At 47.1% G+C, this 24,897-nt stretch overlaps 1 protein-coding gene and 1 long non-coding RNA gene across 3 annotated transcripts in view; both read right to left on the reverse strand.

The window, feature by feature from the left end:
* Nucleotides 1-6,133: 6,133 nt before the first annotated feature.
* On the reverse strand, nucleotides 6,134-7,192 carry LOC134416975 (uncharacterized). Its single transcript, XR_010027480.1, has 3 exons — nucleotides 7,173-7,192; nucleotides 7,086-7,128; nucleotides 6,134-7,029 (listed from the first exon to the last, which is right to left on the reverse strand). It is a non-coding gene; the product is annotated as an uncharacterized LOC134416975 (long non-coding RNA).
* A 939-nt stretch (nucleotides 7,193-8,131) lies between these two features.
* UBE2H (ubiquitin conjugating enzyme E2 H) overlaps nucleotides 8,132-24,897 on the reverse strand; it is a 49,432-nt gene continuing 32,666 nt past the window's right edge. Inside the window, exons 3-7 of one of the 2 annotated variants that reach the window (XR_010027479.1) lie at nucleotides 17,064-17,103; nucleotides 16,745-16,797; nucleotides 13,365-13,493; nucleotides 9,606-10,330; nucleotides 8,132-9,542 (exon numbers count right to left, since the gene is read on the reverse strand). Coding sequence is in view for 1 of the 2 variants with exons in the window: in XM_063153615.1 (XP_063009685.1) it covers nucleotides 10,206-10,330; nucleotides 13,365-13,493; nucleotides 16,745-16,797; nucleotides 17,064-17,103 (347 nt within the window). In the remaining variant the exon portion in view is untranslated. Of the gene's footprint in view, nucleotides 10,331-13,364; nucleotides 13,494-16,744; nucleotides 16,798-17,063; nucleotides 17,104-24,897 lie in introns of both variants that reach the window. The other variant, XM_063153615.1, reaches the window with a different exon arrangement.

The raw sequence follows: 24,897 nt of genomic DNA on the forward strand, positions 1-24,897 counted from the left end.
GCCGCCCCGACAGCGCCGATCCGGTTTCCCGCGGCCGAGACTCCCCCCAATCCCCCCGCGGGGCCGGGGGGGCGAAGGAAACCGATCCCGACCCCCCCCCCCGCACCCCCGGGCACCGCAACCCGAGAGGCGCAGCTGCCGCCGCCCGCCCCGAGGGGCTGGGGCGGGATGGGATGGGATAATGGCATGGGATCCATGGCATGGGATGGGATCCATGGCATGGGATCCATGGGATGGGATAATGGGATGGGATCCATGGGATGGCATGGGATCCATGGGATGAGATGGGATGGGATGGGATCCATGGGATGGGATGGGATCCATGGGATGGGATGGGATGGGATGGGATCCATGGGATGGGATCCATGGGATGGGATGGGATCCATGGGATGGGATCCATGGGATGGGATGGGATCCATGGGATGGAATAATGGCATGGGATCCATGGCATGAGATCCATGGCATGGGATCCATGGCATGGGATCCATGGGATGGCATGGGATAATGGGATGGGATCCATGGGATGGCATGGGATCCATGGGATGGGATAATGGGATGGGATGGGATGGGCGGGGCTCGGGGGGCGCGATCCCCACTGTGGGTCCGTGATGGATGCCGGGGTTGGGAAGCGCTCCCGGTGGTCCCGGGGTCCCCTCCGTGTCCCGGCGCTGCAGGGATGGGGGACACGGAGCAGCCCGCCCCGAATCCTGCTAAAATCATATCCCACCCGCCAAATTCCGTTTCTGGTCCCCACATTAAACCCCCTCCCCCAAATCCCCCTCAAATCCCCCCCAGCGCAATAACGCAAGTTCAAACCATCTGTACAAATATAAACGAATAAATAAAAACACAAATTTATAAGGATAAAACTCTCTCGGGGGGGTCAGTGCCGCCCCCCCGGCAGGCGCGTGTGCAGCGCGGGCTCCAGCGCCGCAAACCAGCCCGACCAGTTTGGGGCCGGGCCCGCCGGGAGCGGATCGGGTTGCGGGGCCGGGATGGAGGCGGGAGAAGCCACCGGGGCTGCCCGGGGGTTCTGTGGGGTGAAACCCCCCGGGCGGGGGGGCACAGGGGAACCCCCCAGAGGGATGGAGGGGACGGCAAGGACAGGAGGAGGGGCTGGGATGGGAGGGGGATTGGCGGATCCTGGGATCGGGATGCCCTTGGGACGCTGCTCTGTGGTGCTGGGGAAAGGAGGGCCCTGGGATGGTCCCCAAACCCAGGGAGGTCCTGGAGCCTGGGGGCGCCTCTGGGGCTCCCCAAGACCTGGCGTGGCCCCCCCCCAGCCAGGGGTGGTCCCCAGGGGTGGCTGCCAGGCAGGGAAGGAGCTGGGACGGTCCCTGCATCCCATCGGATGCTTGCCAGGATTCCAGGAGGGTCTCAAGCCCAGAGGGAGCCAGGATGGTCCCAAGGCGCAAGGATGGTCCCCAGGAAGGTCCTGGAGACCTCAAGACACTTCTGGAGCCTCCAGGATTGTTCCCAAGGAAAGAACAACCCCAGATGGTCCCCAGAAGTCAGGATGGTCCTCGGGACCCCAGGATGGTGCCCAAGAGCCTGGGATGGTCCCTGAGACCCCAGGATGGTTCCTGACACCCCAAAACTGTTCCCAAGATGGGAAGCATCCCAGATGATCCCCAGAAACCAGGGTGATCCCTCCCCATGATCCTTGGAAGGTCTCCAAGCAAGAAAGAACCTGGAATGATCCCCAAGAGCCCGGAATGGTCCCTGAGATCCTGAAATGATCCCCAAGAGCCCGGGATGGTCCCTGAGACCCCAGGATGGTCCCTGAGTTCTGGGATGGTCCCCGAGTTCCTGAAATGATCCCCAAGACCTCAGGATGGTCCCTGAGTTCTGGGATGGTCCCCGAATTCCTGAAATGATCCCCAAGAGCCCAGAATGGTCCCTGAGTTCCTGGGATGCCCCCCTGAGGACGGTCCCCAAGACCATGGGACGGTCCCCAAGCCAGGAGGCTCCCGGGGCGGTGCCCGTGCCAAGGGATGATCCCGAAGCTGGGACACCCCCGTGCCCTGCACGGTGCCAGCCCCAGCAGGGGACGGGGCCCTCACTCGGGCTCATCCCTCTCCTGGCATCCCCAGCATTTCAGCTCCCCCGAGGAGCGGCCGGAATTTCCCCAGTCCTCGTCCCGCGTAAGCCGAGCGGAGCCAACGGCCCTGTTTAAAAATTTACATCTCCTTCTTGTGTTCCTGGGCCCAGGCTGGGATGGAGGGGCTGCAGGAGGCTCCGGGAAGGCGGAGGGGCCGGGCAGGGCAGCGCTCAGTGGGGCCGGGCTCGGGGATGGATGGATGGATGGATGGATGGATGGATGATGGATGGATGATGGATGGATGGATGGATGGATGGATGGATGGATGGATGGATGGATGGATGGATGGATGGATGGATGGATGGATGGATGATAAGAAGGATGCAATATTGATGTGCAGGGAGCTGCATCAGCCAGAGAACCCTCCCAGGATGTTCCATGGCCAAATCCTCCCTGCTCCATGAGATCCCTGCTCCAAAATGGGGTGGAAGCTCAGGGAGAGGCAGGGGGGAGCCTGGGTCACCCCGGTGGGCACCACCCCGGGCTGGGATGAGCAGGGATGAGCATCCCATTCCTGTGGGTTGGGGATTTTGGGGGGCTTTTGGTCTGGAGCTGTTGGATTCAGCATCACCATGCTCAGGTGGGGAGAGGAAAATGGAACGAAGGGAGGAGTTGGGGGAAAAGAGCTGAAAATTGGGAATGAGGGAGAAATGCCGGCTCTAAAAGGCTCAGAATCACCCGTTTGGGGAGAACAGAGACATTTGTCACCAAATGTGCCCTGAGCTGGGAGTGTTCTCTGCAGGAGCCCTCCTGGGTGGGACAGGGCCGGTGGGATCCATCTGGGAAGGTCCATCCTGGTCCAGCCCCACCATTCCAGCCGGGCACACACACGTGTCCCACTGGCCATGGCTCGCTCGGTTGGCACATCCCGAGCTGGAATTGGGGTCTGGATGGAGGAGGAGGGAGCCAAACCCTTCCCCACAGTCTGAGATGGAGCCAAACCCTTCCCCACAGCCTGAGATGGAGCCAAACCCTTCCCCACGGCCCGAGATGGAGCCAAATCCTTCTCCACGGGCCCGAGATGGAGCCAAACCCTTCCCCACAGGCCCAAGATGGAGCCAAACCCTTCCCCACGGCCCGAGATGGAGCCAAACCCTTCCCCACAGCCCGAGATGGAGCCAAACCCTTCCCCACGGCCTGAGATGGAGCCAAACCCTTCCCCACACCCCCCTGCCCTTCCCGGGTGGGATGGGGCCGTGTCCCTCGGGAATGTCATGCATTAGTAATGGCCACCGATCCGATCCGCCCGCGCTGACGGCATTTCTTCCAGGGGAGCAACAATCGGGCGTAACCGGAGCCGCACGGGGCCGGCGGGAGGCTCAGGTGTCCCCCGGGGACAGCGGGGTCACCACGCGGGGCTCGGTGCGGCTGGGTGCCTGCGGGGCTGGGGGCGTCCGGATGGACACACGGACGGACACACGGACGGACACAGGATGGACACAGGATGGACATAGGGATGGACACGGGGATGGACGCAGGGATGGACACGGGGATGGACATAAGGATGGACACAGGATGGACACAGGATGGACATAGTGATGGACACAGGGATGGACACACGAGTGGACACAGGATGGACACAGGATGGACACAGGGATGGACGCAGGGATGGACACAGGGATGGACACACGAGTGGACACAGGGATGGACACAGGGATGGACGCAGGGATGGACACAGGATGGACATAAGGATGGACACAGGGATGGACACAGGGATGGACGCAGGGACGGACACAGGGATGGACACAGGATGGACATAGTGATGGACACAGGGATGGACACAGGGATGGACACACGGGTGGACACAGGGATGGATGCAGGGATGGACACACGGATGGACACACAGATGGACACAGGGATGGGCACACGGGTGGACACAGGGATGGATGCAGGGATGGACACATGGCACCGCCAGCAGGGCATCCCTGAGATCCTGTCACAGGGGCTGGGGGGTGGCACCAGCCAGAGCCTGACAGGCATGGCACCCACAGACCCTTGGGGGTGGCATCAACCAAAGCCTGATGGTGGTGGCACCCAGGTCCCCACAGGGATGGCACCAAGCAGAGCCAGAGCCCAATGGAAATGGCACCCAAACCCCTTTGGGATGGCACCCAAAACTCCACAGGGAGAGCACCCAGATCTCCAGAGGGTCCTCGGAATTCCATGGGGATGGCAGCACCCAAAGCCCTGTGGGAACCCAGAGACCCGTGGGGATGGCGCCCCAAATCCCTTAGGGTGGCACCCAGGGAAATGGCCCCAGAGCCCCTCTGGGGTGGCACCCAGAGCCCAATGGGAGTGACACCAAAATCCCATGGGAACGGCACCCAAAGCTCCTTGGGGACAGCACCCAAAGCCCTGCGTGGTAAAAGCCAGAGTGCCATGGGAACGTCACCCAAAGTGCCATGGGAATGTCACCTGGAACCCCACAGGAATGTCACCCCACAGTGATGCTCCCAGAACCCCTGAGGTGTCACCCACATCCCCGGGAGCCCCAGGCTCGGGGCTTTGCCCTTTGACCCTGTCACAGACCGGGCACGGTGACACCTCTGGGTGTCCCCAGGGCAGGAGCAGCACCTGCCACCAGCTCTGTGTCCCTGTCCCCCCGTCACCCGAACACTGCCCCCCCAAACCACAGCCACGCCCCGAGGGGGACAGCGGGGACAGAGCAGCCACGGGGACACTGCCGGGGGACAGGGAGGGCACCGGGACCGCGCCCGGCTCTGCCCGGACTGGGCGGGCACTGGCGGGGCACGGGGGCCACCTGCCGGGCGGAGGGGACAGCGACAGTGCCACCCCCTGGCCCTGGAGCCCCCGAGGGAGGGGACACAGCCGCGGGGGCGGGACTGTCACCTGGAACCCCATGGGAATGTCACCCAGAGTGCCACGGGAATGTCGCCTGGAGTCACATGGGAATGTCACCTGGAGTCCCACGGGAATGTCACCCGGTATCCCATGGGAATGTCACCCAGAGTGCCATGGGAATGTCACCTGGAACCCCATGGTAATGTCATCTGGAGTCCCATGGGAATGTCGCCTGGAACCCCATGAGAATGTCACCGAAGTCCCATGGGAATGTCACCCAGAGTGCCACGGGAATGTCACCTGGACTACCATGGGAATGTCGCCTGGAGTACCATGGGAATGTCATCCGGTATCCCATGGGAATGTCACCCAGAGTGCCATGGGAATGTCACCCGGTATCCCATGGGAATGTCACCTGGAGTCCCACGGGAATGTCACCTGGTATCCCATGGGAATGTCACCCAGAGTGCCATGGGAATGTCACCTGGAGTCCCATGGGAATGTCACCCGGAGTCCCACGGGAATGTCGCAGGGGCACAGCCCGGGGACAGTGGGGGTGGCCCGGGCTGGGACGGTGTCACAGGAGGTGGCCCGGGCGGGGACAGTGTCGCAGCCCCGCTGGCAGCAGGTGGCACTGGCGTGACACGGAGCGTGTCCCCAGGCTGGTGACAAACAGCCCCGGGCTGGGGAGGAGGAGGAGGGTGGGGAGGAAGGTCGGGCTCAGCCCCAGCTGCGCGGCGGCAGCTGCAGGGTCGGGGCAGGTGAGCGGGGACAAGGGACAGCCCTGTCACCCTCCCCAGACACCCCTGGAGTCCCCGAGCTGCTCCCCCGTTCCCTGCACGCCATCACCCAGCAAACAGCCCCCGTGCCTAATTAGCACCGGTAATTAATGACCCACCTGGGACAGCTCCAGCTCCAAGGACACCTCGGGATCCAAGGAATGGAGCAGGGGGTGCCTCGTGGTGCCTCATCCAGCCCCAAAATCATCCTAAAAATCCTAAACCTCAGCTTGGGGGCCGTGGCTGTGCCTCAGGGATGGAGGGACATCATCACCTGAAGAGCTGCAAGAAGAATGGGTGAGGGTGGAGGAGACCCGCAGGACCTTCAGCCTCACCACCATCACCTCCAGGTGCCCATTCCAGGTGGTGCCTCTGGAGCTGCTCTGGGATGCAGAGCCCAGGATGGGGCCCAGGATGGGGCCGTCCCTGCAGCCCAAACACCAGGCACGTCTCAAGGTATGTACAGATTTTATTAAAAAAAAAAAAAGAAGTTTACATTTGAATTATACACAGCTATTGGAGAGGTTACACCCAGAGGAGAGGCAGCTGTGCCACTCTAGCAACCAACACCAGGAAAAAAAGAGGAGAAAAAAGGAAAAATAACAAAAACTCAACTCAACCCAAGGGCAAAACCAGATCTCTGATGTGCCAGATCTCTGCTCTCACCTGACAGAAACCCAGCACGGGGTGGGCATTGTGGCTGTGGCAAAGGGGCAGCAGGATGTGGAGGGGGAAAAAAGGGATAAAATAAGAAAAAAATATAAAATTGTGAAAGATCTCCCAGGTGCAGGGAGGAGGGAAGGGGCACGGCTGAGGGATGGCTCAGGCTGTGGCACAGCTCTGCTCCCTGTGCCACCATCCCCAGCTGGGGACAAGGCCAGCCCTGGTGGGGACAGCAGGGCAGAGGGGCCTGGCAGTGCCCACCCGGCCTCTCCTTCCATGGAAACCTCGGGGAGAGAGAGGAGAAACAGCGGGGGGAGAAGGCAAAGGCTGCCCCAAAGCAGCTCCAGGGCTGTGGCAAAGCCTGGGGAGCCCATCCCAGGGTGATGCCAACGCTGAGGGTGAAGGAGAAATCACCCTGAAAACGGGGAAAAAAAGGATTGGAGATGATCAAATAAAGCTCTTACACCTTTCCATCCACATTAGGTGGGTGAAGTTTTACATATTTTGGGGAGGGGAGATTTTTTGGGAGGAAAAGGGAGATTTGGGGTGAAAAGAAAGAGGTGGGAAATGCAGGAGGGGAAGCAGCAGTGGGGTCTGAGGGGGGACAGGAGAGACCCCAGCCCACGCTGAGCACCTTCACCTTCACCCAGCTCCTTCACCTTCACCTTCACCTTCACCCAGCTCCTTCACCTTCACCCAGCTCCTTCACCTTCACCTTCACCTTCACCCAGCTCCTTCACCTTCACCTTCACCTTCACCTTCACCCAGCTCCTTCACCTTCACCTTCACCTTCACCCAGCTCCTTCACCTTCACCCAGCTCCTTCACCTTCACCCAGCTCCTTCACCTTCACCTTCACCTTCACCCAGCTCCTTCACCTTCACCCAGCTCCTTCACCTTCACCTTCACCCAGCTCCTTCACCTTCACCTTCACCTTCACCTTCACCTTCACCCAGCTCCTTCTCCCAGCACTTTTGGCAGCTGGATTTTCCTCCCAGGACAAGAGCTGGGTTTTGGCTCAGCCTGGGAAGTGCTGGCAATGTTCATTTTTGGGGCTGAGCCACCAGCCTGGAAAGCTCAGTGAATCCATCCTGTTGTGTCTCACACAGCCAGCTGTGCTTCCCCAATTTTTGGGCATTATTATTTTTTTTTTTTTGGAATCCCAGCTTAGTGTTTCCCATCCAGCCCTAAATCCACATGAGGGGAATGATGGAGATGAAAAACCCTGCAAGGGAAGGGGGTGAGGGAATTAGAACACTGTTTTTATACAATATTGAAAAAATACAAATTTTTATTGTGATTTCTTTTTTTTTTTTTTTTTTTTTTTTTGGTTGCCTTTTTGTTTTTTTTGTTCTGGTTGTTTTTTTTTTTTTTTTTTTTTTTTTTTTTTTTTTTTTTTTTTTTTGTGTGTGTTTTTTTTTTCCTCATTTTTTGAAGCTTTTTAAACTGAAATCACCACCCAGCACTTGACTCTACTCCTAAGTAGCACCTACAAGTAAAGGTTTATAGCACAAGCAAAACTGCCAGGGCAGCAGGAAAGCGAGTTCAACGTGGCCCCTCCCTCCCCAAATTAATGAGCAAACAACGTGCTAGATAAGAGTTAATTACATCATTACATGTTAAATAATTAATATTACCCTCCAACAAGCCACAAATGCTAGATAGAGAACTTCAGCACAGTACTAGCCACAGCCCTACACCACTGCTGGGAGAGGATGGGGAGGAGGAGGAGGAGGAGGAGGAGAGGGAAATCCTTTGCTTCGTGCCCGCAATTAACAGAAAGGAAATTCATGGTAGGATTTTTATTAAGGAAATTCATGCCAAAGCCAAGTGGGACTTGATGGAGTTTTTTTGTTTTTCTCCCCCAAAAGCAACAGAAATAAAAGGAACTGATTGTGCTTTATGAATCAGAGGTGGGGTGGGCTCTGCCAGCCCCAGCTCGGTGGAGTCTCAAAGGAAAAGGAAACAAAGGCCAAGAATTCTGGGGAAATGGCAAATGTACCAGTCTGACATTCAACACTCTGCTCCAGAGTCGCTCAGGGTGGGTTGATTTCTTCCTGCAGGTCGCATCACAAACAAAAAGATCTTGTCCAAACCCCTCCAAAAATCCCCAAAAGAAAACAGCAGGTAACATTCAGCTTTAAAAATCCATCTCAGCTTGAAGCTCCGACGCACAATTATCCCAATTCAAGTATCCCAAGGAGACATTTACTTATCAGATTTCTAGGAACAACAGCAAAAAAAAAAAAAATTAAAAATCTCTCAGTTTGCTGCAAGACACCAGGAGAAATCCAACATTCCAATTCCCAAACATCCTGGAAAAAAACCCAAAAAACCAAAAAAAAACCTAAAAAAGAAAACCAAACCAACCAATGAAAAACCAAAGAGTGAATTCATTTGCTTCCTCAATTGGTGCTTTTTAGGCTTTTTTTTTTTTTTTTATTCAGCTCAAATTTTGTGTGGTTTTTTTTCCTAGATATTTTTCTTTGTTAACTCTTAAGGAATTTTTATCCTGTTGTACACACACACAAGCAGATGGGAACCAAGCTGGTGCAGAAGGGGGGAGGAAAGAAAGGTTTAAAAAGAGACCAAAAAAAAAAAACCCAAAAAGGAAAATGCAAATCGGTGCCGATGGATTAGTGGGCTTGGGCCAACGGGACAATTCCGTGGAGCTGCAGCTCTGGCAAGGCCAATCCATCTGGTCAGAGGAGAATTCCCAGGACACAGCCACGTCTGTCAGGTGTCTGAACCACACTTCCAGCACAAGAGGGAGCGGGGAAAAGAAAGGAAGAAAAAAAAACCCCCCAAAAATGGCAAAGCCAAGCGGGAGCCATGAAGGGCAGCAGGTTCCAGAGGGGCAGAGGAAGGAGCAGCTGGGCTCCAGGTGCATCCCAGCTCCAGGAGCTTCCTCCTCATCCGTGGTGGTGCTTCTGGGTGGTTCTTCCCTCGCAGGCAGGGAGCAGGAGCATGCCCAGCCTCTGCAGAGGGGGCAGCAGGGCAGCTCGGTGCCCACGGCTCGGGAGGGCAGGGGCACCCACGGCTGAAATCCCAGCAGGAGGCTCTGCAGGGCCCCAGAGCTGCACGCCCTGCTCGGGGCTGCTCTGGGCTCAGCCCCTCCGGCTCATTCTCTAAACACAGCCCGGGGGAGCCCCTGAACCCCTGCACCCCAAGGGCTGGACTTGGAGGGAACACCAACGTCTCAGGTGGAATCACCAACACCTCAGGTGGGAACACCAACACCTCAGGTGGGAACACCAACACCTCAGGTGGAATCACCAACGTCTGAGGTGGAATCACCAACATCTGAGGTGGAATCACCAACACCTCAGGTGGGAACACCAACATCTGAGGTGGCAACACCAACACCTCAGGTGGGAACACCAACATCTGAGGTGGAATCACCAACATCTGAGGTGGCAACACCAACACCTCAGGTGGAAACCTCGAGCCGACACCAAATCCTTCTCTTTTTTCTACCCTTTGTTTGGATTTTGGGGTTTTTTTGCTAATTCCCTCCCTCCCAGGGCAGCTGTTTGGTAGCACACCAAAGGTGACTTGGCCAAATGGAAAATCTCAAGGCATGCATCCTGCATATTGCTACCAGAATGGAATGTTGGGAATGCTCTAATGCACCTCGGGAACCGGGACATGACCGAGAAAATCAAGACCTAAAGGGTGATATATATATATTTATATATAAACACACACATATATATAAATATATATATATAGCTCAATGCTAGAATTCATAAAAACCTTGTTTAGTAATAAAAAAAATTGCTTTGTTTAAATATGAATATTATAGTCTGCTTCTCATGGTTAGGAAATTAGAGTCTCTCTGAAAAGCAGGTGCCTCCTCTACTACAACTCCATGTCCTGAGCCTCATCTTCAGAGAAGTCAGACATGGAGCTCTCGGATGAGCTGTCCCCGGTGCCTTCTTCCTGCTCTTTTAGTGCTTCTTCTGTTGCATATTTCTGGATGTATTCTGGAGGGGAGGGAAAAAAAGCAAAAAACGGGATAATTAGGGATGGGTAATCAACAGCTGTGGGATATTGGATAAATCAGATAAATGATTTCTTATAGAATTGTTGTAAAATAAATATCTATATCTATATATCTATATCTATATCTATACCTATATCTAACCTATATCTATAATATGTATAAAGTATATCATATATATTTAAATATATTAAAATACATATATTTAAATATAATATATATATTTATGTTCTAAAATATAATTGCGAATAAAAAGTATTATGCAATATGATAAACGACCATAAATAATCACAAGAATTAATACTGATAAATCATGTAAGTATATAAATTATAAATGGCATATTTGATAAATCAGATAAATGATTTCTTATATAATTGTTGTAAAATATATATGTATCTATATATACATACACACATATATATACATATATATATAATATGTATAAAGTATATAATATATTTAAATATACAAAAATAGATTATATATATAATATATATGTTTATGTTGTAAAATATAATTGCAAATAAAAATTATCATGAAATAGGATAAATGACCATAAATTATCACCAAAAGTAATAATGATAAGTCATGGAAGTATATAAATTATAAATGGCATATTTAATCAATCAGATAAATGATTTCTTATAGAATTGTTGTAAAAAATTGTATAAAAATATATAATATATATTTAAATATAAAAAATATACATTTATATATAATATATATAGTTATATTGTAAAATATAGTTGTGAATAAAAATTATCATGAAATAGGATAAATGACCATAAATATAACAAAAATTATTACTGATAAATCATGGAAGTATATAAATTATAAATGGCATATTTAATAAATCAGATAAATAATTTCTTATAGAAGTGTTGTAAAACATATGTATAAAAGAAAATCTATGTATAAAAATATAATATATATATTTAAATATATTAAAATATATATTTATATACTTTATATATATATATATACTTATGTTGTAAAATATAATTGTGAATAAAAATTATCATGAAATAGGATAAATGACCATCAATTATCACAAAAATTAATACTGATAAATCATGGAAGTATGTACATTATAAATGGCATGTCTGACAAATCAGATAAATGATTTCTTGTAAAGTTGATAATATAAAATGTAATTGTGAATAAAAATGATAAAAATTATTATGAAATAGGATAAATGACCATAAATTATCACAAAAATTAATACTGATAAATAATGTAAATTATAAATGGCATGTTTGATAAATCAGATAAATGACTTCTTGTAAAATTGATAATGAAAAACAGAACTGAATAAAAATGATAAAAATCATCATGAAATAGGATAAATGATCACAAAGTTAATACTGATAACTGATACAAGTACATAAAGGATAAATTTTTTTATAACAATTCTATAAGAAATCATTTATCTGATTGATTAAATATGCCATTTATAATTTATATACTTCCATGACTTATCATTATTACTTTTTGTGATAATTTATGGTCATTTATCCTATTTCATGATAATTTTTATTTGCAATTATATTTTACAACATAAACATATATATTATATATATAATCTATTTTTGTATATTTAAATATATATTATATGCTTTATACATATTATATATATATGTATATATATGTGTATATGTATATAAAGATACATACAGATTTTACAACAATTCTATAAGAGCCCTTCAAGCTTCAAATGTCACTTTTTATTAACCCAGGAAAGCTCCTGGGCTGGGTTTATTGGAAGGTTTAACTCAGGGAAAGTGAAATTTCCAGGGAGTTTCCATGCTGAGTGTCACATCCATTGGGATTTGTGTTGGGATTTGTGTTGGGATTTTCAATCAAGGGAAAAAAAAACCCCAAAATATCTAAATAGTGACAAAAGGTGTTCAGGAAGGGGAACCCTCATGGCACCAATTCCTGCCAGGAAAACCCCTCTGGGTTCCTGTGTCACGAGCTCAGCTCACACCCCAAGGGATCCCGCTGCAATTCCAGACACATGGAGTAGGACAAGTGACCCAGAGGTGTCCTGAACTCCAGCAGAAACTCAGCCTGGACACCTCCAGCTGTTCCTCACCCTCCCAAGGGAAATGCCCTGAGAAATCTCCCAGACAAGAGGAGCAATTACAAATTCTGGGGCACGCTCCGTGCCTGTGCCCCCTCCCCGTGCCCCAGGAACACTCCCTGTGCTCCCAGCAATGAAATCACCAGGAGCAGCAGCAATAAATAAAATATTGGATTTGCACTCCCAGGGCTGCCAGGATCCTCTGCAGCACGTTTAACATGTCCAAGGTTATTTTTTGGAACAGGGCATGGCAGAGTTTTATCTCCATCCCATCCCTGTCACGCAATCCTGGCAGGAGCTGCTGCACTCAGGACTCTGGGATTTCTGGAACGTTCCAGGCACTCCCAACTCCTTCCAGATCATCTGTACCTGGCTGCAGGGGTGGGAATGAGGGAGCAGGTTATCCCTTCATCTCCAGGATGCCCTCAGAGCTTCCTTGGTGAAATCTGTTTTCCTGGCTTTTTTCCAAGGGTATTTTTGGGTTCTAGGCTGTTTTCATGAAAGCCCAGAGGACTCTCAGTGCTGGCACTGGAGATTTTATCTTACAAATTATTGTTTTGGATGCAATTTTTTGCCCTTCCCTGGTATAAAAAAGCAGGGAATGGACTTTGGGATTCTGAGCAGGGCAGACCTGCAATGAAGTCTCCACAATCCTGTCAGAGGAATCAGCCAAGGGAGGCTGAACAATTCAATATTTAAATCAAATTTTGAGAGCTCTACCCTCAAAAAACAGGAAATTCACACCAGGATTTATTTTAACTCCTGGGTGGCAGAGCTGATCCCAGCTTTTGGGATTCCTGAGCTTTCCCAATTTCCTCACCCCTCCCTCCTTCACATATCCCATGGAAGGGGCAAAACCCTTCAGAACCTGCAGCCAAGAGCCATCATTGCCTCGGGATGGAATCCCAATTAACGGTGCTAATTAGGCCTCACCTTTAATTTTCTGTTTGTACTCTTCTGGTCGGTGGAGGTACATGGCTGCAGCGTCCCCATTGAGAGGATCTATGGGGTTGGGATAGGCCAGCAGCTGGGGCAGGAACGACTCAAAAATATTGGTGAGATCTGCAAGGCAAACACAACCCTGGTGTCAGTGTCCCCAGGGCAGAGCCACCCCAAAAACCCACCCTGAAACACCCAGACAGCAGCAAAACTCTGAGGGAAACGCTCTGGGAATGAGGGGAAATAAAGGGAGGAAAATCGAAAATGAAAATAAAGGTTGATGGGATCAAAAATGAAAATAAAGGGAGGAAAACCAAAAATGAAAATAAAGGGAGGAAAACAAAAAATGAAAACAAAGATTAATGGAATCAAAAATGAAAATAAAGGGAGGAAAACCAAAAATGAAAATAAAGGGAGGAAAACCAAAAAATGAAAATAAAGGTTGATGGAATTAAAAATGAAAATAAAGGGAGGAAAACAAAAAATGAAAATAAGGGTTAATGGAATCAAAAATGAAAATAAAGGGAGGAAAACCAAAAATGAAAATAAAGGTTGATGGAATTAAAAATGAAAACAAAGCTGATGCTGCAGCTCCTCACAACTCCTCATCCCTACACACACATGTTGATACCCATGGATGGTGCTGATCCCAACCCTAAATCCTGCCTGGATCTTTGGGGAAAAACCAAATGAAGGGTGGGGAACACACTGGGAATGAAACATCCCTTCCCTGACACTGCAGGAACATCCTCTCCCTGCATTCATTCCCAAGGATTCACCCCCAGCCCCATTCCATGCACACAAACTGCCCAGGCCAAGAGCAGCTCCATGGAAATTCTCCTTTTTTCCTGACCCAGGAAAAAGCACAATTCTCTGCTCCTTTACCTGAAGTGTAAATTCTCCTGTGCCAATGAAAATAAAACTCCTCACAAACTCCTCACGCTGATTTCCATGGGTTAAGCAAGGAGGGGGATGGAATTTTCCTGATTTTTAATCCTGGCTGGAAAAATTAGGAAAAACCCCAACAGACAGTGCTGTGCTTTGCCCTTCCCTGGATTCTTTACCCCTTCCAATCCTATTTAAATGGAAGTTCTCTGCCCATGGAGCAGGGCTGGAGCTCAGCCTCTGAGGGGCTTCCAGCCCAACCATTCCCTGGGAAGCACAAAGCTCTTCCAGAGCTTTCCATGATCTGGTTAACAGCAACCAGCACTAAAAATGAAACAATTAAACAATTCAGGGGATGTGCAGAGCTCCCAGGAACTCCTCAGTGCCAGCAGGAATCTGTCACCAAATAATCCACAGCCCAGGAGTGCACAAACCCCTCTTGGGAACCCCCAACTGCCCATTCCAGGGACAGGGACAGGCAGGAACCAGCCCTGAGCCATCACCCCTCCTGGGCAATGCTCCTGGTGTGGGGGTTCCTGTGGGAATGTTCTGGAAATCTCTGATCTGTCTCTGTTTCCTCGTGGCAGGGAAATCCTGGGGGTGAGCATCACCAGTGTGGCCACCTCCCCCTGTCCCTGCTCCTGGAAAAAAGCTGGATCCCATTCCTGAGCCACCACAGAGCTCCTGAATTTAATTCCAGAGCCCCCAACTTCCCCAAAATTCCCCAAAAATGGGGAAGGAGATCTGCAGGTGCTGTCCCTGTGCAAAGAGCTCCTCCAGCTCTGGGATGCAGTCACAGAATTCCAGCTCCAGCTCTGGGTGAGGTGTCCAGGTTTGACAGGAGCTCCTGGGATGGAGCAAAGCAGCACCTGGAGAAAGGATCTGAACCCCAAAAAGGATCCCAGGAAAGAGCAGGAGGGCTCTGGGTGGGAATTCCCTGGATCTGAACCCCAAAAAGATCCCAGAAACAGCAGGAGGGCTCTGGGTGAGCATTCCCTGGATCTGAACCCCAAAATGATCCCAGGGAACAGCAGGAGTGCTCTGGGTGGGCATTCCCTGGATCTGAACCCCAAAATGATCCCAGGGAACAGCAGGAGTGCTCTGGGTGGGCATTCCCTGGATCTGAACCCCAAAATGATCCCAGGAACAGCAGGAGGGCTCTGGGTGAGTATTCCCTGGATCTGAACCCCAAAAGGGATCCCAGAAACAGCAGGAGGGCTCTGGGTGAGCATTCCCTGGATCTGAACCCCAAAATGATCCCAGGGAACAGCAGGAGTGCTCTGGGTGGGCATTCCCTGGATCTGAACCCCAAAATGATCCCAGGGAACAGCAGGAGTGCTCTGGGTGGGCATTCCCTGGATCTGAACCCCAAAATGATCCCAGGGAACAGCAGGAGTGCTCTGGGTGGGCATTCCCTGGATCTGAACCCCAAAATGATCCCAGGAACAGCAGGAGTGCTCTGGGTGAGCATTCCCTGGATCTGAACCCCAAAATGATCCCAGGCCTGAGGGCTCCCGAGGCAGCAGAGCCCTGAATCCCCTGTGGCTCACAGGACACCCAGAAAATGAGTTTTTCCTGAAGGAACCTCTCTCAAACTCCCAAATGTGATTTCCATGTCCCAGCAGAAGGTGCCCCACACCTGAATCAAGAGATAAATTTTGTTTTCCAGCTGGTTGTGCAGGAATTTCACCCCCAGCACTGAGGAGCTGCTGCTTCCCCAGGAATGAGCAGGAATTGAAGGTGCTCAGGAATTTTTTGTGGATATTCCAGGTTTCTCCCACCTTGGTTGCTGCTGGAATTATCTCACCCAGATCCTTTACCAGCTCTGCTTTAAAGGAATTGAAAAATTCCTTTTTTTAAAGGCAAAAAAGAAAGGAATTATTCCCCCTTTTCCATTTCTTTGTGAGGTGCTGTTGGAATCTTGGGGCACAAAACCACTGGAATTATTCATTTTTATCCTTTTTGTGGAGAAGCCAATCTCCCACAACAAATCCATGCTGGGATCCTCATCCTCCACCACATGGCAATTCCAGAATTCCAACAAGGAATTCCAGCTAAAATCAGTTTTCTAGGGAAGAACCTGAAGGATGTGATGTGCACATTCCCCTGGATTCCTTCCACAAAGCAAACCTGGAATATCTGAAATTCCTATTTTTAAACAGAGACTCAGCTGTGTTCCTTCTAGCAATTCCAGCTTTAAGTTCTATTTTAAATTGATTTGGTTTTTAAATTGACCTGGGGCACTGTGGTAAAAGTTTATCCCTAAAAAGTAGATTTATCCCTAAAAAGCAGATTTTTTAACCAGAAATGAGCCCATGGAAACCACTCTGCAGCATCAGAGGCAACACCACCTCCTAACCTGTAAAAAATCTTATTTTTCTCAAGATCTTGGCTCAGGGAGGAGTTTCAAATTCAGTAAAAAAAGCCCAAAATCAAAGGGAAAAAACCTCCAAAAATGCCAGAAATCATCAGGATAACGCCCAACTCACCGTAGAGAGCTGTCCAAGTTTGATTGATTACATCTAGACATACAGTTCCTGACCTGGAACACATGGAAAAAATGGAATTAACACTGCAAAAACACTCTGGGAACTGATAAAACTGCCCCCCAACCCTTCCCCAGGGTTTGGGATAAACTCTGATTTATTCCTATTTATGGCCTTTAACCACCTCCATCTTCCCACTCTGCCCAGGAGAAAATAAATGGGAATTTTACTGCCAGGGAAGCTCCACACAGCCAAGAAATGATGGGGAAATATTTGAGATTTTGGAGGATTTTCTGCAAAGATGAAGGAAGGATTTACTCACGCTTCGTCAATGTTGGGATGGAAGATTTTATTCATGAATCCTGCAAGGAGAAACAGAGGGAAATCAGCAAAAAACCACAAAAATTCATTTTTTTACATGAGAAGTCTGGAATTTATGGACCAAGGACCCAAAGCCATCCCAGCCATAAGTAACCTTTAAAATGGTTATTTTAAATATTTTTAAATTTAAATTAAGTAGGCACCATTCTCATCCAGGGGTCCAAATTCCAGGGAATTCTGGAGTCAGGAAATCCAGGAAAAATCTGCAGTGCAACCACAAAGCTTTTGTTGGATCCTGAAAATTCCTGCCCAGGAGCCCAGTGGAGCTTCCCCATGTGATGAAGTGGGTTTAGAAGGGCAAATCTGAACACAAATTTTAGCTCAACATTTGATTTTTAAAATAAATTTTGTATCTATTTTCTATATATTATATACATAATATAAATATATTTTTCCCAACAGAGATTTTCTATAAGCTTGTTATCACAACATTAATCTACAATTATGAGCCAGAGAGGTAATAATTGAAATTTTCCATCAATACAGCAATTAATTCTCCTGTTGGTGCCTCTGGTCTCCTAAAAAACAGGTTCAGGAGGAGGGAGCTCACTGTGGCTTTGTCCACATTTGAGAGGGATTTTTTTTTTGTTGTTCTGAGTTGCAAATTAAATTTTGAAATAAATAAAATAAATTTTGAAATAAAAAATTAAATTAATTTATTTTGATTTTTTAAATTTTGAATAAAAATTTTTATTCAGAATAGATCTGGAAATGGTTTCAAGCCTGACAATGTCCCCTACACTTTTCCCTATTGTGCCACCTTTTGAATTGAGAATTTGCCATGAATCCTCCTTTTCCCTGTTGTGCCAACTTTGTGGATTGAGAATTTGCCACAAATTCTCCTTTTCCCTGTTGTGCCACCATCCCACAGCCCAAAAATCCTGACAAACACAGCCCAGGTGGGAATTTCCCTGAATTCTGCGGGAATCCTTTTAAATGTTTTATTAAGAATTCACCATAAATCCTCCTTTTCCCTGTTGTGCCACATTTTGAATTGAGAATTTGCCATAAATCCTCATTTCCCAGGTTGTACCACCTTTTGAATTGAGAATTCACCATAAATCCTCCTTTTCCCTCTTGTGCCACCTTTTTTATTGAGAATTTGCCATAAATCCTCATTTCCCCTGTTGCACCATGCTTCTGAATTGAGAATTCACCATAAATTCTCCTTTCCTCTGTTGTGCCAACTTCTTGGATTGAGAATTCACCATAAATCCTCCTTCTGCCTCTTGTGACACCTTTTTTTATTGAGGATTTACCATAAATCCTCCTGTTCCCTGTTGTGTCACCTTTCTGAAGTGAGAATTTGCCATAAATCCTCATTTTCCAGGTTGTGCCACCTTCTTGGATTGAGAATTCACCATAAATCCTCCTTCTCCCTCTTATGCCACCTTTTTTATTGAGGATTTGCCATAAATCCTCCTTTTCCCTGTTGTGCCACCATCCTAAAACCCAAAAATCCTGACAAACACAGCCCAGGTGGGAACTGCCCTGAATCCTGCAGGAATCCCTTTAAACCAACAGCAACCATTGCTTCTGACAGGGATAAAAACAGGGAGGGAATTCAGGGCTGGGATATTGCCTCCATCCATGGAGAAATCTCCTTCCAGGACCCAAAAAACATGCAAGTTTTCTTTTCAGAGCAGCCAAAAAAGGCTAAAAAAAAAAAAAATCCATATTTAACCACTGAAATGCTGCCAAGCTCCCCCAGCTCCATGTAAGACATCAGGGGAGGCACTGGGGTGTCCTCCTGCCCAAAGGAGGAGCGTGGAGCCCAGCTGGGGCTGAAATCCTTCCCTTGTTTCCCAGGAATTGGGACACAAACACAATTCCAGCTTTGCTTGGACTGGGGAATTCTGCACAAAGCCAAACCCGAGACAGTGGCCAAAGCCAGAACGAGCTCCACGAGAAGGAGAACTCCAAACATCCCCACGCTACCAAGGGAAAGTCAGGAAGAGCCTGGCAGGACTCAGCTGCAGGAGCTGAAGCGGATTTACCCAGGGAAGCTGGAGTTCCATCAAATATTTACATTCTGCAGCTCCCACAGGTTTAAATCGGGTCATGGATCCATTTTGCTGGAGCTGAGCTGCAGCCAGAGCTGATCCCGACCCCAAATCCTGCCTGGGCCTTTGGGGGAAAGCAAATGAAGGGTGGAGAGGGTGGGGAACACACTGGGAATTAAAAACAAACCCTAAGAGCTGCATAATCTGGGAAATGTGGGAGAGTCCCACCCTAATACCTCAATAATTGGGAAATGTGGAAGATTCCCACCCCAACAGCTCAATAATTTGGGAAACTTGGAAGATTGCCACCCTAATACCTTGATAATTGGGAAATGTGGAAGATTCCCAACCTAATACCTTGGGAATGGGGAAGATTCCCACCCCAATACCTGGATAATTGGGAAATGTGAGGGATTCCTACCCTAATATCTGGATAATTGGTAAATGTGGGAGATTCCCACCCCAATACCTGGATAATTGGGAAATGTGAGGGATTCCTACCCTAATATCTGGATAATTGGTAAATGTGGGAGATTCCCACCCCAATATCTGGATAACATGGAAGATTCCAACTCTAAAACCTGGATAATTGGGAAATGTGAAAGATTCCCACCCTAATACCTTGGGAATGTGAGAGATTCCCACCCCAACTCCTGGATAATTTGGAATGTGGAAGATTCCCAACCTAATACCTGGAAAACATGGAAATGGGCAAGATTCCCACCCTAATAGTTGGGATAACTTGTGAATGAGGAAGATTCCCACCCTAATACCTTGGGAATGGGGAAGATTCCCACCCCAAAACCTGGAAAATTAGGAAATGTGGAAGAGTCCCACCCTAATACCTTGGGAATGGGGAAGGTTCCCACCCTAATACCTCAATAATTGGGAAATGTGGAAGATTCCCACCTCAATACCTCGATAATTTGGGAGGAAACCTGGAAGATTTCCACCCCAACTCCTGGATAATTGGGGAATGTGGAACATTCCCACCCCAATACCTTGAGAAACATGGAAGATTCCCACCCTAATACAGGATAACTTGGGAATGTGGGAGATTCCCACCCCAATACCTGGATAACATGGATGATTCCCACCTTAATACCTGGATAATTAAGAAATGTAAAAGATTCCCACTCTAATACCTTGGGAATGGGGAAGGTTCCCACCCTAATACCTCAATAATTGGGAAATGTGGAAGATTCCCATAGAATCCCAGAGTGGTTTGGGTTGGAAGGGCTCATAAAGCTCATCCAGGTTCCACCCCCTGCCATGGGGACATTTTCCACATTTTCCTGGTTGTTTTCCACCATCCAGGCAGAACCCACAATCTGGGAGCTGAGAGGGAAGAGTGACATTCCCAAAGGGTCAGGGTTGGGTTGGGTTGGGTTGGGTTATCCCAATCCCAAAGGCACATCCATCCCAATCCCCCAGCCTTGCCCAGGATGACACCAATGTGCTCTGTGTTTATCTGGGCAAATAAACAGGACAAACTGAGCACAAACACCCATGAAAAATCAAATTCCAGGCGCAGTTTGGGATCAATTCAAGAGCATTTCCCACTGGATGCACCTACCATCCCAAACCCCCACAAACATCCATGAAAAATGAAATTCCAGGTGCAGCTGGGGATCAGTTCAAGAGGATTTCCCACTCTATGCAGGTTTCTATCCACTACCCATCACAAACCCCCACAAACATCCATGAAAAATGAAATTCCAGGTGCAGTTTGGGATCAATTCAGGAGGATTTCCCACTCTATGCAGGTTTCTATCCACTACCCATCACAAACTCCCATAAACATCCATGAAAAATGAAATTCCAGTTTGGGATCAATTCAGGAGGATTTCCCACTGGGTGCAGGTTTCTATCCACCCACCCATCCCAAACCCCCACAAACATCCATGAAAAATGAAATTCCAGTTTGGGATCAATTCAGGAGGATTTCCCACTCTATGCAGGTTTCTATCCACCCACCCATCCCAAACCCCCACAAGCACCCATGAAAAATGAAATTCCAGGTGCAGCTGGGGATCAGCTCAAGAGCATTTCCCACTCCATGCAGGTTTCTGTCCACCCACCCATCCCAAACCCCACACATGGATTTGCTCACGGATTGAGGCCAGCTGGACACTTCTCTCCCTCCCCAAACACCCAAGGGAATTTTTGTTTTTTAAGCTGAAATTTTGAATTTTTAGCCCCACTTCACACCAATTTCAGGGTTCCATCACAAGAAGGTTGAGGAGCCATGGCAGGAGGTGGGGAGAGGGCACCAGGACAAATGCTCTGTCCCAGTCCCAGCTGGTTCTGCCCCTGGATGTTCCCATTTCCCAGGGATGTTCCCACCCTGGAGCTTCACTCCCTGCCGGGTCAAGGAGCCCTCCTTGGTAGAGCACAAACTGATTTTTGATGGGATCTGAAGTGAGGAGCACTCACTAACACAAGGAGTTCTCATCCCTCAAATCCCAGCAGCTTCCCACAACAATAAATGAAGCACAAGCCAGGAGAAATCTGTGAAATCCTGGCTGGAATTCAATGAAATTTCAAAAAAAAAAATGGAATTAAATCCAGCTGCATTCCTGCACCAGCTGCCACAATGCCTCCTTCTACACAATATATATATTTATACATATATATATATTTTTATATATATATATATTTATATATTTCATATGTTCTGTGCATACACCAGGTGTTCTGTTTGGGAAAACACTTGGAAAAAAGGGAAAACAGAAATGCAAGGGAAAACAGAAATATCTGCACCTGCAGTAACTGGGACAGAGATGGAAGAAAATGAGAGCTGGGTGTGAAGATACAGAAAATATAATAATGCAGGTAATATAATATAGAAATGAAAATATAAAGTTTATAAATATAGAGAAAAATTATAAATGTAGATAAAATTTATAAATATATATAATTTATAAATAGAGAGAGAATTTATAAATACAGAGTTTATAAATACAGAGAATTTCCATATAATAATGCAGATAATATAATATAAATATATAAAATGTATAATATAGATAAATTTATAAATATAGAGAAAAATTATAAATATATATAATTTATAAATATAGAGAAAAATTATAAATATATATAATTTATAAATATAGAGATAATTTTTTATAAAATATGTAGCATATATAGAATTTATTTGAGATATTGAGGATGTGGGTGTTTTGAATGTAAATTTTCCAGTTGTGGTATTTGATTATTAACAAACCCTGTGCTGCCCTAATCTTCCTGCAGATTTTAAAATAAATAGTAAATAAATAGTAAATAAATAGTAAATAAATAGTAAATAAATAGTAAATAAATAGTAAATAAATAGTAAATAAATTCCAGGCTGCTCCTGTACCCAAGCCAGGCTGGACTGGATTTCCTCCTGTTTGTGCCATTAAAGGGAATTTATCTGCAGGAGCAGGGAGTGATTAAAACACCAAATTCCCACAAATTTCTGTGACCTGGGAGCTCCAAGGAGCCCCCCAGTCCTCCCCAAATCCCCCGTGGGAAAGCAGGAAAGGCAGAATTTCCCTGAAGATTTAAATCCCAGGGAAAGGAGAGAAACAGAAACCTCAACAGGGAAAAGGAGAATCCCAAACTGGGAAAAGGAGAGAAGAAAAATCCCAAACTGGGAAAAAGAGAATCCTAAACTGGGAAAAGGAGAATCCCAAACTGGGAAAAGGAGAATCCCAAACTGGGAAAAGGAGAATCCCAAACAGGGAAAGGAGAGAAGAAAAATCCTAAACAGGAAAAAGGAGAATCCCAAACAGAGATTTCCACAGGAGACTTCTTCCCCATTAATTACAATTATTTTCCAGAGCTCAGGCAGGGTTAGGAATGAGAGAATTCTCATTTCCATCACCCCTAGTCTCTAAAAATCAGAGATTTTCACAGAGAACTCCTTCCCTACTAATTATAATTATTTTCCAGAGCTCAGGAATGGGAGAATTCTCATTTCCAACACTCCCAGTCTCTAAAACTCAGAGATTTCCACGGAAAGCTCCTTCCTTATTAATTATAGTTATTACCCAGAGGTCAAACTAGGTTGGGAAGGGGAAAATTCTAATTTCCATCATTCCCAGTGCTCCCAGTCTCCAAGAATCAGATACTTCCACAGGAAACTTCTTCCCTATTAATTATAATTGTTTTCCAGAGCTCAGGAGTGGGATAATTCTCATTTCCATCACTCCAAGTGCTCCCAATCCCCAAAAATCAGAGATTTCCACAGAAAACTCCCTCCCTATTATTTATAATTATTTTCCAGAGCTCAGGCAGGGTTAGGAAGGGGAGAAATCTCATTTCCATCATTCCCAGCCTCTAAAAATCAGAGATTTCCGGATGTAACTCATTCCCTATTAATTACAATTATTTTCCAGAGCTCAGAGGCAGGGTTGGGAATGGGATAATTCTCATTTCCATCATTCCCAGTCCCTAAAAATCAAAGATTTCCACAGAAAATTTATCCCTATTAATTATATGTTTTTTTCCAGAGCTCAGGCAGGTTTAGGAAGGGGAGAAATCTCATTTCCATCATTCCCAGCCTCTAAAAATCAGAGATTTCTGGATGTAACTTATTCCCTATTAATTACAATTATTTTCCAGAGCTCAGGCAGGGCTGGGAATGGGATAATTCTCATTTCCATCATTCCCAGTCCCTAAAAATCAAAGATTTCCAGATGTAACTTATTCCCTATTAATTACAATTATTTTCCAGAGCTCAGAGGCAGGGTTGGGAATGGGATAATTCTCACTTCCATCATTCCCAGTCCCTAAAAATCAAAGATTTCCATAGAAAATTTATCCCTATTAATTATATTTTTTTTCCCCAGAGCTCAGGCAGGTTTAGGAAGGGGAGAATTCTCATTTCCATCCCTCCCAGTGCAGCTGTTATCAGCAGAGATAAGCAGCACCCCCAGGAGCCCTCACCCAGGCCTGGCTCTCCCAGATAAGCTTGGCTGGGCAGCAAAAAATGGGAAATAAAGGCAAAACCCCTTCCCTGCAGCCCCCTGGGAGCTTTTCCTGAGTTCCAGAACTTTCCTTGGGGCTCCCCAGCTTTTCCTGAGCTCTGCTCCAGCAGGGATTCGATCCAGCCCAACCCTTGTTTCCAGCAAGGGGAGATTTTTAGGGGGGAAAAATGGGGATTTTCAGCAAGAGCCTGAGGAGAAAAATTGAGTTTTTCAGCAGGAAGAAAATTTTGGGGAAGGAAAAAAGCAGATTTTTTCAGCAAGAGGCAAATTTTTGGGAAGAAAAATATGAGGTTTCAGCAAGATCTTGAGGAGAAAAAAGGGATTTTTCAGCAAGAGGAAGATTTCGGCAAGGAAAAAAGGGGTTTTACACCAAGAGGCAGTTTTTTTGGAAAGAAATAAAGGGATTTTTCCAGCAAGAGGAAGATTTTAGGAAGAAAAAGGGTTTTTTCAGCAAGAAGCAGGTTTTTTTTTTAAAGAAAACAATTAGGTTTCAGCAAGAGCTCAAAGATAAAAAAGGGGTTTTCTACAAGAGGAAGATTTTGGGAAGGAAAAAAGGGGTTTTACACCAAGAGGCAGTTTTTTGGGAAAAAAAAAAAGGGATTTTTCCAGCAAGAGGCAGTTTTTGGTAAGAAAAATATGAGGTTTCAGAAAGAGCCTGAGGGAAAAAATAAGGGGTTTTCTGCAAGAGGAAGTTTTTTGGGAAGGAAAAAAAAAAAGGATTTTCCAGCAAGAAAAATACTTTGGGAAGGAAAAAATGAGGTTTCAGAATGATTTTTAGGAGAAAAAAGGAGTTTTTCAG

The sequence above is a fragment of the Melospiza melodia genome, chromosome 4 (assembly GCF_035770615.1).
Source record: "Melospiza melodia melodia isolate bMelMel2 chromosome 4, bMelMel2.pri, whole genome shotgun sequence".
NCBI lineage: Eukaryota > Metazoa > Chordata > Aves > Passeriformes > Passerellidae > Melospiza > Melospiza melodia.